Below are 12,716 nucleotides of genomic sequence, written 5' to 3'. Positions count from 1 at the left end.
AGCTATGGGCATTAGCATAAATTCATATGATGCAGTACAATACGGCACAACAAAGTACAAAATGGTGTAAAACAGTATATTGCTGTGTGAAATACTGTATAGTGGAGAATACCATTCATTTTCCGTTGCATTGTATAGTAGAGCACAGCATGGGGCATGGAAATATGAAGTCAACATACCATACATTAGTAGAGAAAACAAAGTATAATCCAGTTCATTCATTTTCTCAAAGTTCAGCTCTTAAAGGCTGCAGCAAAGCAGAGGAGCACAATAAAAAAAAACCCCACATAAATACAATTAAGTGCTTGGTTGTGTTGACTTTGACCTGCTGAGACCTCCGTCCGTCCTTCCGTCTGTTGAGTGTCCTCATCAGCAGTGGTGGTTGCGCTGCAGGGAGGGTGAGATGTTCCAACATGTCTGGTTTGGTGTTTTCCTGCACGGAGTTCATGTCAGTGTAACAAAAACAACCCACCCACCACCCTCCACACCCCCCCAAAATCAAAATAAATAAATAAATAACTTCTTGGTGAGCAGAGAAATGAAAACAAGGAATTCAAATATCTCCGAAAGTCTAATCATTTGGCTCAGTAACTTACAAAACGCGGCTCTCCGCTGAGTGCACCGAGGCGCCGTCGCAGGAGGCTTTGTTTGACTCTGCCGCACACCAGCGAAGCCGCGTGGCTGTTGCAGAGCGTCTTCAACATTTCAGCAGATGAATTATTGCTGTAAAGCTCCAGGCACTTAGATATTTCTGCAATTATCTTTAGAAGACAGAAAGACAGAAAGACAGGAGCAGAGGAGGGTTTCAGGTGCCTTGCATGGCTGACAATTTGTTATCAAAAGCAAAACCTCACAGATGAGTATTGAGTGGTTGCTTCTGTGGGGAAGTTTAATAAACATAAAGGCAATAAAAATGTCTGGAATGGCAACCTTCTATGAAGAATATAAAGGGTACACCTCCCTCTGTTATACTCCTGGCCAAGCGTGCACAGACAGGTTTAAAAAGGAGCTGATGGATGTCTTTTGAGGAGCAGTCGTTCATCTTTATAGATGCCTCTGTTATGAAGGATCGGTGTCAAAACACAGGCTTCTAATGGATGACTCGTTCAGGCAGGACTGCGGCCGCGTCTTTGACGCGACTTTGTCTTTATGATGCTGGGAGCTTGCACAAAGTCGGCCTTAACGCAAATCGAACCAGAAAGCATGATAGAGATGAGAGAAATGGCTGCGTTTCTTCTGAACCGATGGATTGTGAAAAACACATCTGTATTGTGACAGTAGTCATTTGGGGTTTTTCTTTTTCTTTTGTTTAAATGGCAGCTGTGGGGATTACTACATTTACCAGCTTTTGGGTAAAGAATATAGCACTTTCAGTCTATCAGTCAATCTATCAGTTAGATTTTATTTGTTTCATAAGCAGCAATTACTCATTAACATTGATGCAACCCTAATCATATTGGGTAAAAAATACTGAACAAATACTGGATGAAAGTAAGCAGCGGTAAATATGAAAGGCAACAAATTTGGGCTCCACATTCATAATAAAATGAATATCTTATCTGCTCCAGATAAGATATTCATTATAGCCCTTTGTCCAACCACTGGTGATGAAACATATAACAGAACAGTTTGAACAAGTAGACACTGATGAAATACCAGCATTTATGGGGGAATTTATGGATGTACATAGGCTCTATGTGTAGATAAATTTATGGGAGCACGTAAACTCTACGCTGAAGCCTGAAGCCGAGCTTCTGAACATAACATAGGCCTGTTCACTCTTCATTGTGCAAAATGCATTTGAACAAACAGTGGGGGCCCCCAGGTTTGTAAATGAATTGAGGAAGGAAAAAAAATGGAACTTGGCTGATGTTAGTTGGCAAATTGGTCCATGTTGTTTACAGTCATGTCTGAAATGAAAAGATAGCAAATTTATGGGTAACAAACAGGGTCTGACCTCAGATGGCTGTAGCCATACACTATGTCTGGGGGGTGCATGTTACGCAACAGTTGGTTTCTGCAGGAGGCACGGGGTGATTTTATGGCTTTTTCACACCATCGTCAAATCCAAAAGCAATTCAGAATATTTTTAAAGGCTAAGCATTTCATTTGGTACCTGAGTGAATTGGTAACCTGATGCTACCTTCATTTAGCTCGGCCAATTTGCAATAGGACAACACAACGATTTATATCCAAAAAGAAACTCTAAACACTGTTAGCTGCGCTTGCAGAATATTAAAGAAATACTTATGGAACTATGAAATACTGAACTCCGCTTGAGGTCATTCGGGAGGCAGGGGGAAGCGGCGGGGGGGGGCACTTCTGGGGCGGCGGAGCTGTAAAATCAGAGTTTCGCGGTGTCCCTGAAGGCGTCATTCCCCGGGATGTTTCGTGGCTCTCCCCGCGCCTGCTGCCGCCCGCCTGCTGCCCAGGCTGACTGCCGGGCTCCGGGATGACGCCACCTCTCGCTCCGCCCCGAACGCAAACTCGCTCTTCGCGTTCATTTCATTCCTGGTCTCATTCCGAGCATTCTTCGAATCTCTGTCAGTGCGCGAAGCGATTCACCTACACCTTCCTGGCTGGCCCAGAAACAGCAGAATAACTTGACATAGTGTTAAAAATACCTGACACCCCCATTATCTAAAGAAAGGGGCATTTTTTTATATGAGGTTATCAAATACGAGGTAAGTTTTCAATGGGGAGTTACAGGTATCCAACACTGCTCGTAGACTTCTCTTCGTGCGGGGCTGACGTATTCGAACCTAGTGATCAATGATGGAATACTACCGGCTTATTTTGGGTGTTAACTAGTTATCCCACGGCGGGAAGTGGCGTTAGATCGTGTGTTTCCATCGCTGTGATAGATGGTCGATCCTGGTCGCCGCTGCAACAGGGTGCTCCACTTCGAGCACTCTCTGTTGTAGCTTGTAGCTTTGACATGGCAGCGAGAATCTCTTGACATTTTTCACATTTTTCCCCCCCGCAAAGAAGCCCGATCCTACGCCCCTGCGAGCGCATCGGGTGCCGGTTCCTCCCGTGTTAGCTGGTCGGAAACTCCCAGCGGGATCGGGGGGATAGACGAAATCAACCTTTTACGCACGCTGGAAGATTTACATTTAATTTTATTTTTTTTTGGACAACATGACGACTGAAAACGTTGCTGTTTTCTTCTCCGTAGTTGGCACCGCTGTGAGTTGCCGGAGGTCTCGACGGAGCCTTTTCGGACCACCTCGAAGAAAAAAAAGCCCACTCTCGGGAGACTTGTTGCTTCAACACGCTTGACGGTTCCCCAATCCCCCCCCTCCTTTAATCGCCGGCAAAGCTTTGTGTAAGTAAACGCTTTGTGTGCATGTTTGTCGGTACTCCCTCCGATGTGTTGCTGCTCTCCATGTGGTGCGCTCGGGGGACATGTTAGCCAAAAACAAGGGGGGGGGGGCAGTTATTTCAGGTTGCTAGGCGGGTTAAACCCCCGTTTTCTGCCCCTTCCTAAAACATGGACCGCGTCTGCAAACTACCGATCAGACCCAGAATGTTCTAGTCTGCCTTTAGTAACACTTTAAGCTTTTACATCGGCTGAAAGTAGCGAGAGGAAAGTTAGCATGGACGTGCTTCTGACTGGGGCTCCTCACTGTTTTGCCCCCCACCCCCCCCCCCCCCCCCCCCCCCCCCCCCCCCCCCCCCCCCCCCCCCCCCCCCCCCCCCCCCCCCCCCCCCCCCCCCCCCCCCCCCCCCCCCCCCCCCCCCCCCCCCCCCCCCCCCCCCCCCCCCCCCCCCCCCCCCCCCCCCCCCCCCCCCCCCCCCCCCCCCCCCCCCCCCCCCCACCCCCCCCCCCCCCCCCCCCCCCCCCCCCCCCCCCCCAGACTTTGGGAATTGCCTCCTCAGCTAAATTCTCCTCTCAACTGTGTTCCAGCTGTGTCCCAGCTGTGGCACTAAGTAATTTCACCCTCATAACACAGGGGCTGTTGTGTAAACCTGGGGGTGAAACGTAGAGAGACGGAGCCCTCTCTGGTACCGGTTCGGTGTTGCTGCAGGTCTGGGCGACACTTTGCTTAGTCTCTGGGTCACTTTAGTGAACGTCTGCTGCCTTAAATTGTTGGTTTTGGTTCAGTTTGAACAAACAGCCCTGTCCAGTCATCGGCCCACAGTTTACACAGCTCAGATATTCAATCTAGGAGCAGAAACACACACACACACACACACACACACACACACACACACACACACACACACACCAGAGTTACCGAAGACTCTTTCTGATCCATTCTCCTGGCTGCTGGTCTATTTCAGTCACACCTCTTAAGCCTCAAGATGATTTAGATTTCTGCAGACTTTGTATGGAAGAACGATGATTTAGACACGCAACAAGCAAAATTCATCCTTTCCCCCCCCCAAATATGATCAGCAATAAAACTCAGGTACAGGTAACTAGAATCCATGTCTCTGGTGATAGAGGTTCAAGTAAGGGAGGATTTTGTGGAAAAGGTGGAGCGCACTTCCAGAAAGGGCAGATTTGTAAACATTTCCTTATGTGTAAGAAGGTCGTGGTGAAGACGGAGGCTCGTTTCAGCCTGTGCAACAGGCAGGACCTGTGGATGGCCGGAGGCATATTTGCTCCACCTCTTGAGGCTTGTTGCCCACTAAATGTTCAGCAAATTTGATTAAAATGTAGTAAAAGTTGGTCCCCCGCTGTCACGGGAAGATTGGATCTGTGCAACATCCCTGGGATTTTACCAGCACAACACACACACACGCACACACACCACACACACACACACACACGCGTGAGTCCTGATTTCTAGATGTCATCTTCCGTTCACAATTCAAATTCCAACTCGCCAACTTTTCCACATTCCTCCAGCATTAATAAAAACAACCCAAAACTAAACAGAACCGTGTGCGTCTCTTAACATATCTTTCTTTTAATGCACGTTAAATGGTGCTAATGGAAACCTACTGGGAAGGCTAAAAATGGTTCAATCAGCTTTATTACTTATAATTAACGGTGAGCTGCAAAGGAATAATGAGCAGGTCTGTGACAGCAACCTGGAAAACCTAAAAACAAACTCGGGAAGACCATACGTGCTGAGCGGTTTCTTCTTCCAAGCTAATCCAACATCTACGAAGCGCCGACGTTAAACTGACGTCGTCGTGATCCTCAGCGTGCCTGTTTTACTCGTTAATTACCGGCTGGTTGAAAATCTCATGCTGGGGCTTTTGTTCCGGCTCCGTCGCAATGCTGTCACACAGAGAAAGATCCTGTTCGGAACCCACAAAAGTGCCTTTCCCACATTTCCTGTTACGGTTTGAGATTATTCTCTCCATGCTGTTATTGTAATGATGACAAACGTCAGTTAGCCTGTTTCAAATTAGCATGATATTTATAAATTCCATAAAGAGCTGCAGACAACAAGGATGTGCTGATACACACACACACACACACACACACACACACATACAGGTTTATTCAGATTTTCAGTGTTTGAATGTGGCTTAATCAGAATTTGACATTTTTTAACTTTCAAGCGTTCTAGACGGCGCGATTTGTCTCGAGTGTTTGAGTGTGTGCAGAAGTGAAGGCTGTTGTTAGGAAGCGGGCACCTGTAATTTCAATGCAACAGGTGTTTTGGAGGAGGAAAGGTTTTGTTTTTCCCGAGGAGGAGATCTTGAGGCGACGAGGGGCGCGCTCTAAACTCCAGTGGTAGCTGTCGATACATGCGATGCTTCTTTGATTGGGCTTCACTGACCCTTTATTTTGGACAAAAATAAATGTCTGACAGTTATATAGTTCGAATCCAAATGATATTACGCGTTTGGCGATGGAAATTCGGGTCTTTGGTCGAATGCGCCGCCTGTGTATTGTGCACTGGAAGCGCCTGTGAAAGGAGGACAGCCTCGCTGGCTTTCAGGCGGCGTGTGGACCGGGGTAAACCCCGATCTAGAAAGGAACGTTTCGAACGCAGAGGGCCGTGTCAAGTGCCACCAACGCCGAAAAGCTGCTCGGAGCTGACTGACGTCACCTGGTAATCTGCTCTGAGTACTGCGACTGTAAACGACTGCCAGCTACCGAATGCACTTTGCCCCCGTCGGCCACCTTTGCGAGCGCGCCGGTTTCTGTTTGCCTCCTTGTGAAACTATGGACAAATCCACCGCTGTTTTCCTGAAGTGGTCCCAGATTGTTAAGAGGAAAAGGCACTTTTATTTTTCAATATTGCGCAAAGCCTCAAGTGATTGAGCTTCCCGTTAGGCCGTCCAAGGTAATATTCCTGCCATAATGTCTGCCATATGGGTGGCAGCTCAAGGCCCGTGTAGAACAGCGTAATGCTCGTAAGACTTGTCAGAAGTTATTTTGGGGCCTGGAACAAACCTGCAGTTTGTCTCCCTGATCCTCCCAGCAGAAAAAGACAAAAAAAAAGAAAAGAAAAAGCAACCCAAAAAACTTCTTCACGATGACACGGAGATGAAAAGCAATATGGACTCCAGTAATCGCTGGATGAGTCAGTTTTCTGAAACCACTATAAACGCTTTGAGTTCTTAACCACAATGAAAGCAGGAAATCTCAGCTTCAACAACTTCCCTTCTCTGTGCTCAGGCAGGGTGGCGCTCGGCTCCTCGCTAGTGAAAGCAAAGCCGTGGAACAAAGGCACAGTCACAGTCACTTCATTTACTGAAACAGTGTATAATTTGTGGCCTGTATTCAAATGTGGTTTATTCAGACTCTGGCGCTGTACGCTCCAGTCATTGCTCGCAATAAATTTCCCACAAGACCTTTCATCGGTGATTGCTGTATTGTCGTAAGGGTCGGCACAGATCGGGCAGCCTCTGACTGCCCTTAAGGTGGCCTGGAGTCACGGAGGGTAACCTCCCAACATTAATATGCAGGCCGTTACTGGAATCGGATCTTTTCTCTGCCGTTAAGGCCCAAAATATTATAAACAGAGAGCTGATTGTTGGCTTGCCATTCAGCTCTGGTTTCAACATGTAATATATATTTTTTTATTATTATTTATAACATCTTTACTGTTAATCTGGGTATTCTTCATCTAATATGGACACGGATTAATTGATCTCTTACGTAAACATCCAAATCAGAGTGATGCTAAATCAAATGCTGGGCTTTTTTTTTTTTTTTAGCCGTTTTATCTTTTAGCTGCTAAGCACATATTCAAGAAAACGGATGCCTATTCATCTTCAGAGTTCAAACCTCTGACAACAGCCACAGCTAAATCAAAGAAAATAGCAGCCTTGTAGTTTTGTCATCGCAGTCTGAATACCTGTAAAACTCCAATTCCAGCTGGCAAAGCGGTGCCACACAATTACATGTCGCAAAGCTGCTTAACCTACCTAGATTCTGGCAGCCGGGCTTCTCCGCAGTTGTCAAAAGGTAAGAGGGGAAAGCACGCGAGGCAGTAAAACGAGGCGTAAGTGATGGACGAAGACGGCTGGGGACTGGCAGGGCCAAATGCAAACCTCGGCCTTCGTGCTCATCACTGTGATTTGTTTTTTTCGCGCCCGTCCGCACGCGTCCTGAATGAGCCGGCGGCCAGCGTTCGGCTTCCCGGGCTCTCATAACTGTCAGGAGATCCTTTATCTGACGGACCTTTATTTACAGCTTTAATTTCCTGAGCTTTATGTGTTCCGCTCACACTCCACCGTGACGAGGGCGTGTGCCGTCTGGAATGCGCCGCAAATTTTTGATAGGCAAATGTCTGCGGGGCTTTCATTACATATTAGGATCGAATGGGAAATTGTGCTTCTTATAACGCGGCATCACTGGCAGCCCAACCGGCATCCTCAGAGATTTGTGCCTGAAGATTCTGTCGATTTTCTCTTTCCCCCTCAGCAGTCGGTAAACGGCGAGCTCTGCCTGTTTTTTCCAGGCTGCCAGCGCGTCTGACATTGTCCAGATCATTTGATTGTTGCCTGTTTCTGCGTCCGAGGCAGGTAGTGAGGGCTGCTTTGACAGAACCTGTAAATCAATCCCGTTCTCTGGCAAACACAGATTGATCCCGCGGTGGCCTGATAGTTGCGGGGTGGTGGTGGGATCCAGGCCTCGGATTTGACTGGGATGATATTAGACAGATTCATGGCACCTAGGACCTGGTTCAAAGAGGCATGAAATAGGCACAATATCGTCGGCAGTAAGTAGAATAGCTTTTCCATCTGTCCTTATGAAAGAGCAGCTGAAAACCTTATTTAGTCTCTCATCTCTTTTCATCTGTAAACACACGGGTGTGTGTGTGTGCGTGTTTTTATTAAACATACATTTTTCCATTTGTTTCTAAAACCCCAAATTCAATACTGAAATCATTCATGAGACTTTCCGCTGTGGTTTTGTGACGGTTCGTGGTTCTGTTTGTCGTGTAATTAATTTTTCAAAATAGGAATTTTTCAAAAAAGAAATGTAGAAGGTTGTTGCTTATTTAAATTTTCCCTCAAACGCGTGACCTCAGCAGAGCGTTTGCACTCTTTAACTAAGGTGATTTCAAAGTATATTCACGTTGGATGCATCCCCGGTACCTGACTGTCAAGGTTCCTAAAAAGCTGCTATCAAATGCCTCCTCCTGTAAACAAGCTTTTCACCAAGTTAATTAATTTGTGTTTTTAAACCAAATGGAATTTTATTCATTTCTTACTCTGAAATGTCGTACATGCTGCTGAAGATGGAATACTATTCACGCTGCTGTTATAATTATGCAAAGGCCAGGATATGTCTTTGAGTTTTGAAATCACACAGTAATTATAGTTTTACACACTGTGGCCTTAACCACCGTGGGCCATTATGGAGTGCACAAAAGTCATTCACAAAATCATTATTGCACCCTCTGAGATAACAGCACAAAAGAACTCCACATGGAAAATTACATTTGAGGACCTCTCATCTGCTATTTCATACCTTGCTCTGTCTGATGGGTGAAATGGGTTCTCTTAATTTAAGGGAGCTGAATTCCAGCTTGTGAGTGGTTTATGTAATCTCCCAGTAAGTGTAATGTCCCATAATGCCATGTCACAGATACCCCTCTGCTTAGCTACAGCATTCAGCTATTGCGTGGTGGGCCGGCTCCACCATACATTTCCCAAATAGACCATTTCTATGGTGTACAGCCCATAAAGACAGAAGAATGCAAGTATCCATGAGCCAGAAGTATTTCTGGGGAGGGGTGACATTCATGCCTTCCTTTGACAGAAATAATTAGTCCACAGATACTGCGGCACTAGAGACCCGCTGGGTGACAACACCGACAGGTTATTCACACGCTGCCGGTTGCACAAGCATCCAGCTGATGTCACCGGATGCAAACAAAGGATGGGGATGTCTTTAATCCCGTGTTTCTGCTTCTGTGGTTGACTGAACAAATCAAGTAATCCCCCATGCATTAAACACCAATAAACAAGTGGATCACATTTATATGTTTTTAGTTTCGGTGGAGGGCAGAGAAAAAGGCTCATTTCCTCCGTTGTAGCTTATATGCAGCCACTATTTCATTTTTCGATATTTCATTTTTAAATAGTTTATGAAGTCGATCAATTTAAAGAGGAACAATCAATGAAAGCAGGCTGGGAAAAGCAGCATTTTGTGTTGCCACGCGCTGACACTGAATCACGAGCACTTCAAACACTGCTGCTCTCAGGCGGGAGGGTATTTTGTATTCTGAAATTCTGTGACGCAAATCCCAGAAAAAATATATCTTGACTGTGGAAGGTGGTTTGAGGCTGAGATGACAGATTTGTTGTGTTGCTTGTCTGCTTTGGTTGCAGCGTTTTGTTTTGTTTCAGATAATGTCCCTTTATCTCATTTCAGAGAGAAATGGGAGAGAGCATTGTTTTGCTAGTATCGGGAAAAAGTCGGCTGAGTAGCTCAAGACGGCTAAGTGAGCTGTGTTTTTGTTGCCTGAGCAGTGTATATTTTTTCCATTTATATTGTTATCATTATCAATGATGGACAGATGGTTATGAGATTTGATTTTGCATTTTAATAATTAATTTGCACGTTAGCCCACCAATTATTGGATCGAAATGGATGCTGTTATTTGTAGTCTATTGCAATGTGTTATCACCGAAATCACGCTGTATTTGTAATAAATAGCATTCTTTTCCTGCTGCCTAATGGAAATGTAAGAACTGATTGCAAGTACATTTTATCATTCGGTGGGACAAGGAGACCACATCTACGAGAGGCCCTGCCTCTTAGTGGTTGAAAGTGTTTTTTTTTCCCCCTCCCTCATCAGTTTGTGAGTTTGTTCTGCTGTGTCAGCAGTCGGCACACAAAACGGAATTCAGTAAAAGCTCTGCTCTCTGGAAGCCTTTTTTTTTAAACAGCTTGCTCCCATCCCCCCTTTTCCCCTCCATGAACTGACATGCTGGAAGAAACATATGCTACTCTTCCTACTTCCTGACAGATTGTGCTGCTGGAATAGAATCTTGCTCATGGGGGGGGAGCAGAGAGGAGTGATTAAGGAAAGCTCAGTGAATTTAAGTGAATGAAATCAACTGTGAAGATCATTTTTTTTTACTATGAATTGTTTGGGTCAGTTTACCTGACAGATGGGTGTGTAACGGTTGAACTGAATGTTTCCACAGCCCTCGGTTGAAACAAGCACAACAGTCATGTCCCGATGTTGCTTGGAACAACAGTTTTGCACATCGGATCTGAATAAAATGGTAGAAAACGGAAAACAGTAGCTCAGTTTTTGTCTTTTAAACAGCATCGCACCTCTGCCAAAATCAAGAGTAACACGCCTGCATAATAAAGAAGCATTTTTTGCTGCAACATTTAAACACAAAAAAACCAAATATCATTCTAAAGTGCCTTGAATTCCTGGGGTGAAGGCCGTGGATGCCAGCGCACGTGTGCAGATAGCATTCTGCCTATGAAAATGGTGATTAGAGTTCAATGTGAGTCTTCATAACGTGCATATTTGCTACCCCATCCAATACCATGATTTATTTTTTCATGAGTTCCTGTAAAAGTATTGTGCTCTGGATAATTCCCTTAGGCTCTCCACTGCACCGCTCTGATTGGACAGTTTGAAGTTGTGTCCAGTATCAAGTGTTTTAACTCTATCCATCTCTTCTAAATCCACAATATTCTTGGCAAAGGCCAAGCTTGTTTGGCCACTTCTGTGCTACCACTGTGCATTGTGTGTGTTTTGGAACCAACTGTACCCAATTCTGTTGTGGAAAGTAAACAATTTGGTGTGTTGTGTATTTGGGAATTCAGGTTTCTCCCTAGTCGGCTCCAGGCTCCAGCTTGGAGGGCCCAACCGCCACGATTGATCCCAGCAGCTGGAGCGGCAGCGAAAGCCCTGCCGAGGACATGGAGAGGATGAGCGACTCGGCAGACAAGTCTACAGACAATGATGCTGAGGGAGTTGTGGAGCCCTGAGATTGAGCAGAGCTTCCAAGAGGCCCTGGCCATCTATCCTCCGTGCGGAAGGCGGAAGATTATCTTGTCTGATGAGGGAAAGATGTATGGTGAGTACAGAGTTATAGTTGGAACTTCATGCCCTGCTGCTAACAGTTTAAATGGGCCTAGCTTAGTTTGCCAAAAAGGCAACAGTCCGTCCTCAACTCGACAGTTGTGTTAAAATGCTACGCTGTGCACTGTGTGTTGAAACCGTAGCAAAGGTAGCATTTAACATTTTAAATACCCTCATTTGAGGAAAAACACCAATAAAATCAATGTTCAAAATGTCAAACTGCTGCGCTCTCAAGGCTGTGCAACATTAAACGCCTCGCACACTCCTCTGGTTCGCACAAGTGCAAGATTATAAGTAAAGCAGTGCAAACTATTATCAGTAGCAGATGGTACTGCAGCTGCCACCAGCTGTGCCCCCCTCCTTCTCTTCCATTTCCATCCATTCCTGGTTGGGTGATGTCATGGAATATTTTCTCTCGGTAGTTTTAGGCCATGTGAGGATGTGGGCTCCATCAACATCAAATTGTCTTTGTCCAGTTCCTTTGTCTGCATACCGAGAGTTGGCCAGAAAAAATATCAAAAAATTACATTTATATTTGGTAGAAATTATAAAGGAGCACTTCAAGGGATTGTTTTTTCTAGACTTTGAAAATACGGTCGCCGAGGATATTGGACATTCCAATAACAAACTCGAATCAAAGGTTTGGTTTTTGTGGTCATGAATGTTCCTTGAAATCTGCTGAAGAGACAACTCTCATATTGAGTTTCATCCTGCCAGATGTGCTCTGCGTGTGGTTTCTCATTGCCTCATCATCGGCGCTTCACCCAGTCGGGGATGATTTGTCTCAACTCTAAATGAATTCAACATGATTTTATGTAGCGAAATGAGGCTGCCTGTGCTTAGCTGCTGCTTCTGCAGCGGCAGAAGAACGTGAACGTACGGTGCACGTTTTGATCTTTTATGATTAAAGGTCCTCTCATAACAGTGGCGGCTATCAGTATGGTCAAAGGGTATGTTTTTCAGCCCTACGGATGTGCCAATCCCTCCAGGCAATAATCTTTCACGATCCCGAGAGTACCAGACGGCAACAGGTGCTACGATCTGTTGAATGGAAAAGAACAGCCTTGTTTTATCCGGGGAGACAAACCCATACAAATCTCACAGCCCTCATTTCCTTAAGATGTGTGAGCGATGCGGGAAAATGTCTGACAAGTGTCAGGGGTGTAAAAGTAGCCATAAAGAGCTGCGCGAGAGAGAGAAGAGAATGAATGAAATCCAAACCTGGCTATGCAACAAGTG

At 45.6% G+C, this 12,716-nt stretch overlaps 1 protein-coding gene across 1 annotated transcript in view; it reads left to right on the top strand.

The window, feature by feature from the left end:
* Window positions 1-2,445: 2,445 nt before the first annotated feature.
* The window catches only part of tead1b (TEA domain family member 1b), a 29,040-nt gene continuing 18,769 nt past the window's right edge, over window positions 2,446-12,716 (top strand). Inside the window, 3 exon segments of the mRNA XM_029845982.1 lie at window positions 2,446-3,328; window positions 11,219-11,371; window positions 11,373-11,472. Of these exon segments, the coding sequence (XP_029701842.1) occupies window positions 11,315-11,371; window positions 11,373-11,472 (157 nt within the window). The 5' untranslated portion in view covers window positions 2,446-3,328; window positions 11,219-11,314.

Source organism: Takifugu rubripes, chromosome 13, assembly GCF_901000725.2.
Source record: "Takifugu rubripes chromosome 13, fTakRub1.2, whole genome shotgun sequence".
NCBI classification, from domain to species: Eukaryota; Metazoa; Chordata; class Actinopteri; order Tetraodontiformes; family Tetraodontidae; genus Takifugu; species Takifugu rubripes.
This window is presented reverse-complemented; position numbering and strand designations above follow the sequence as displayed.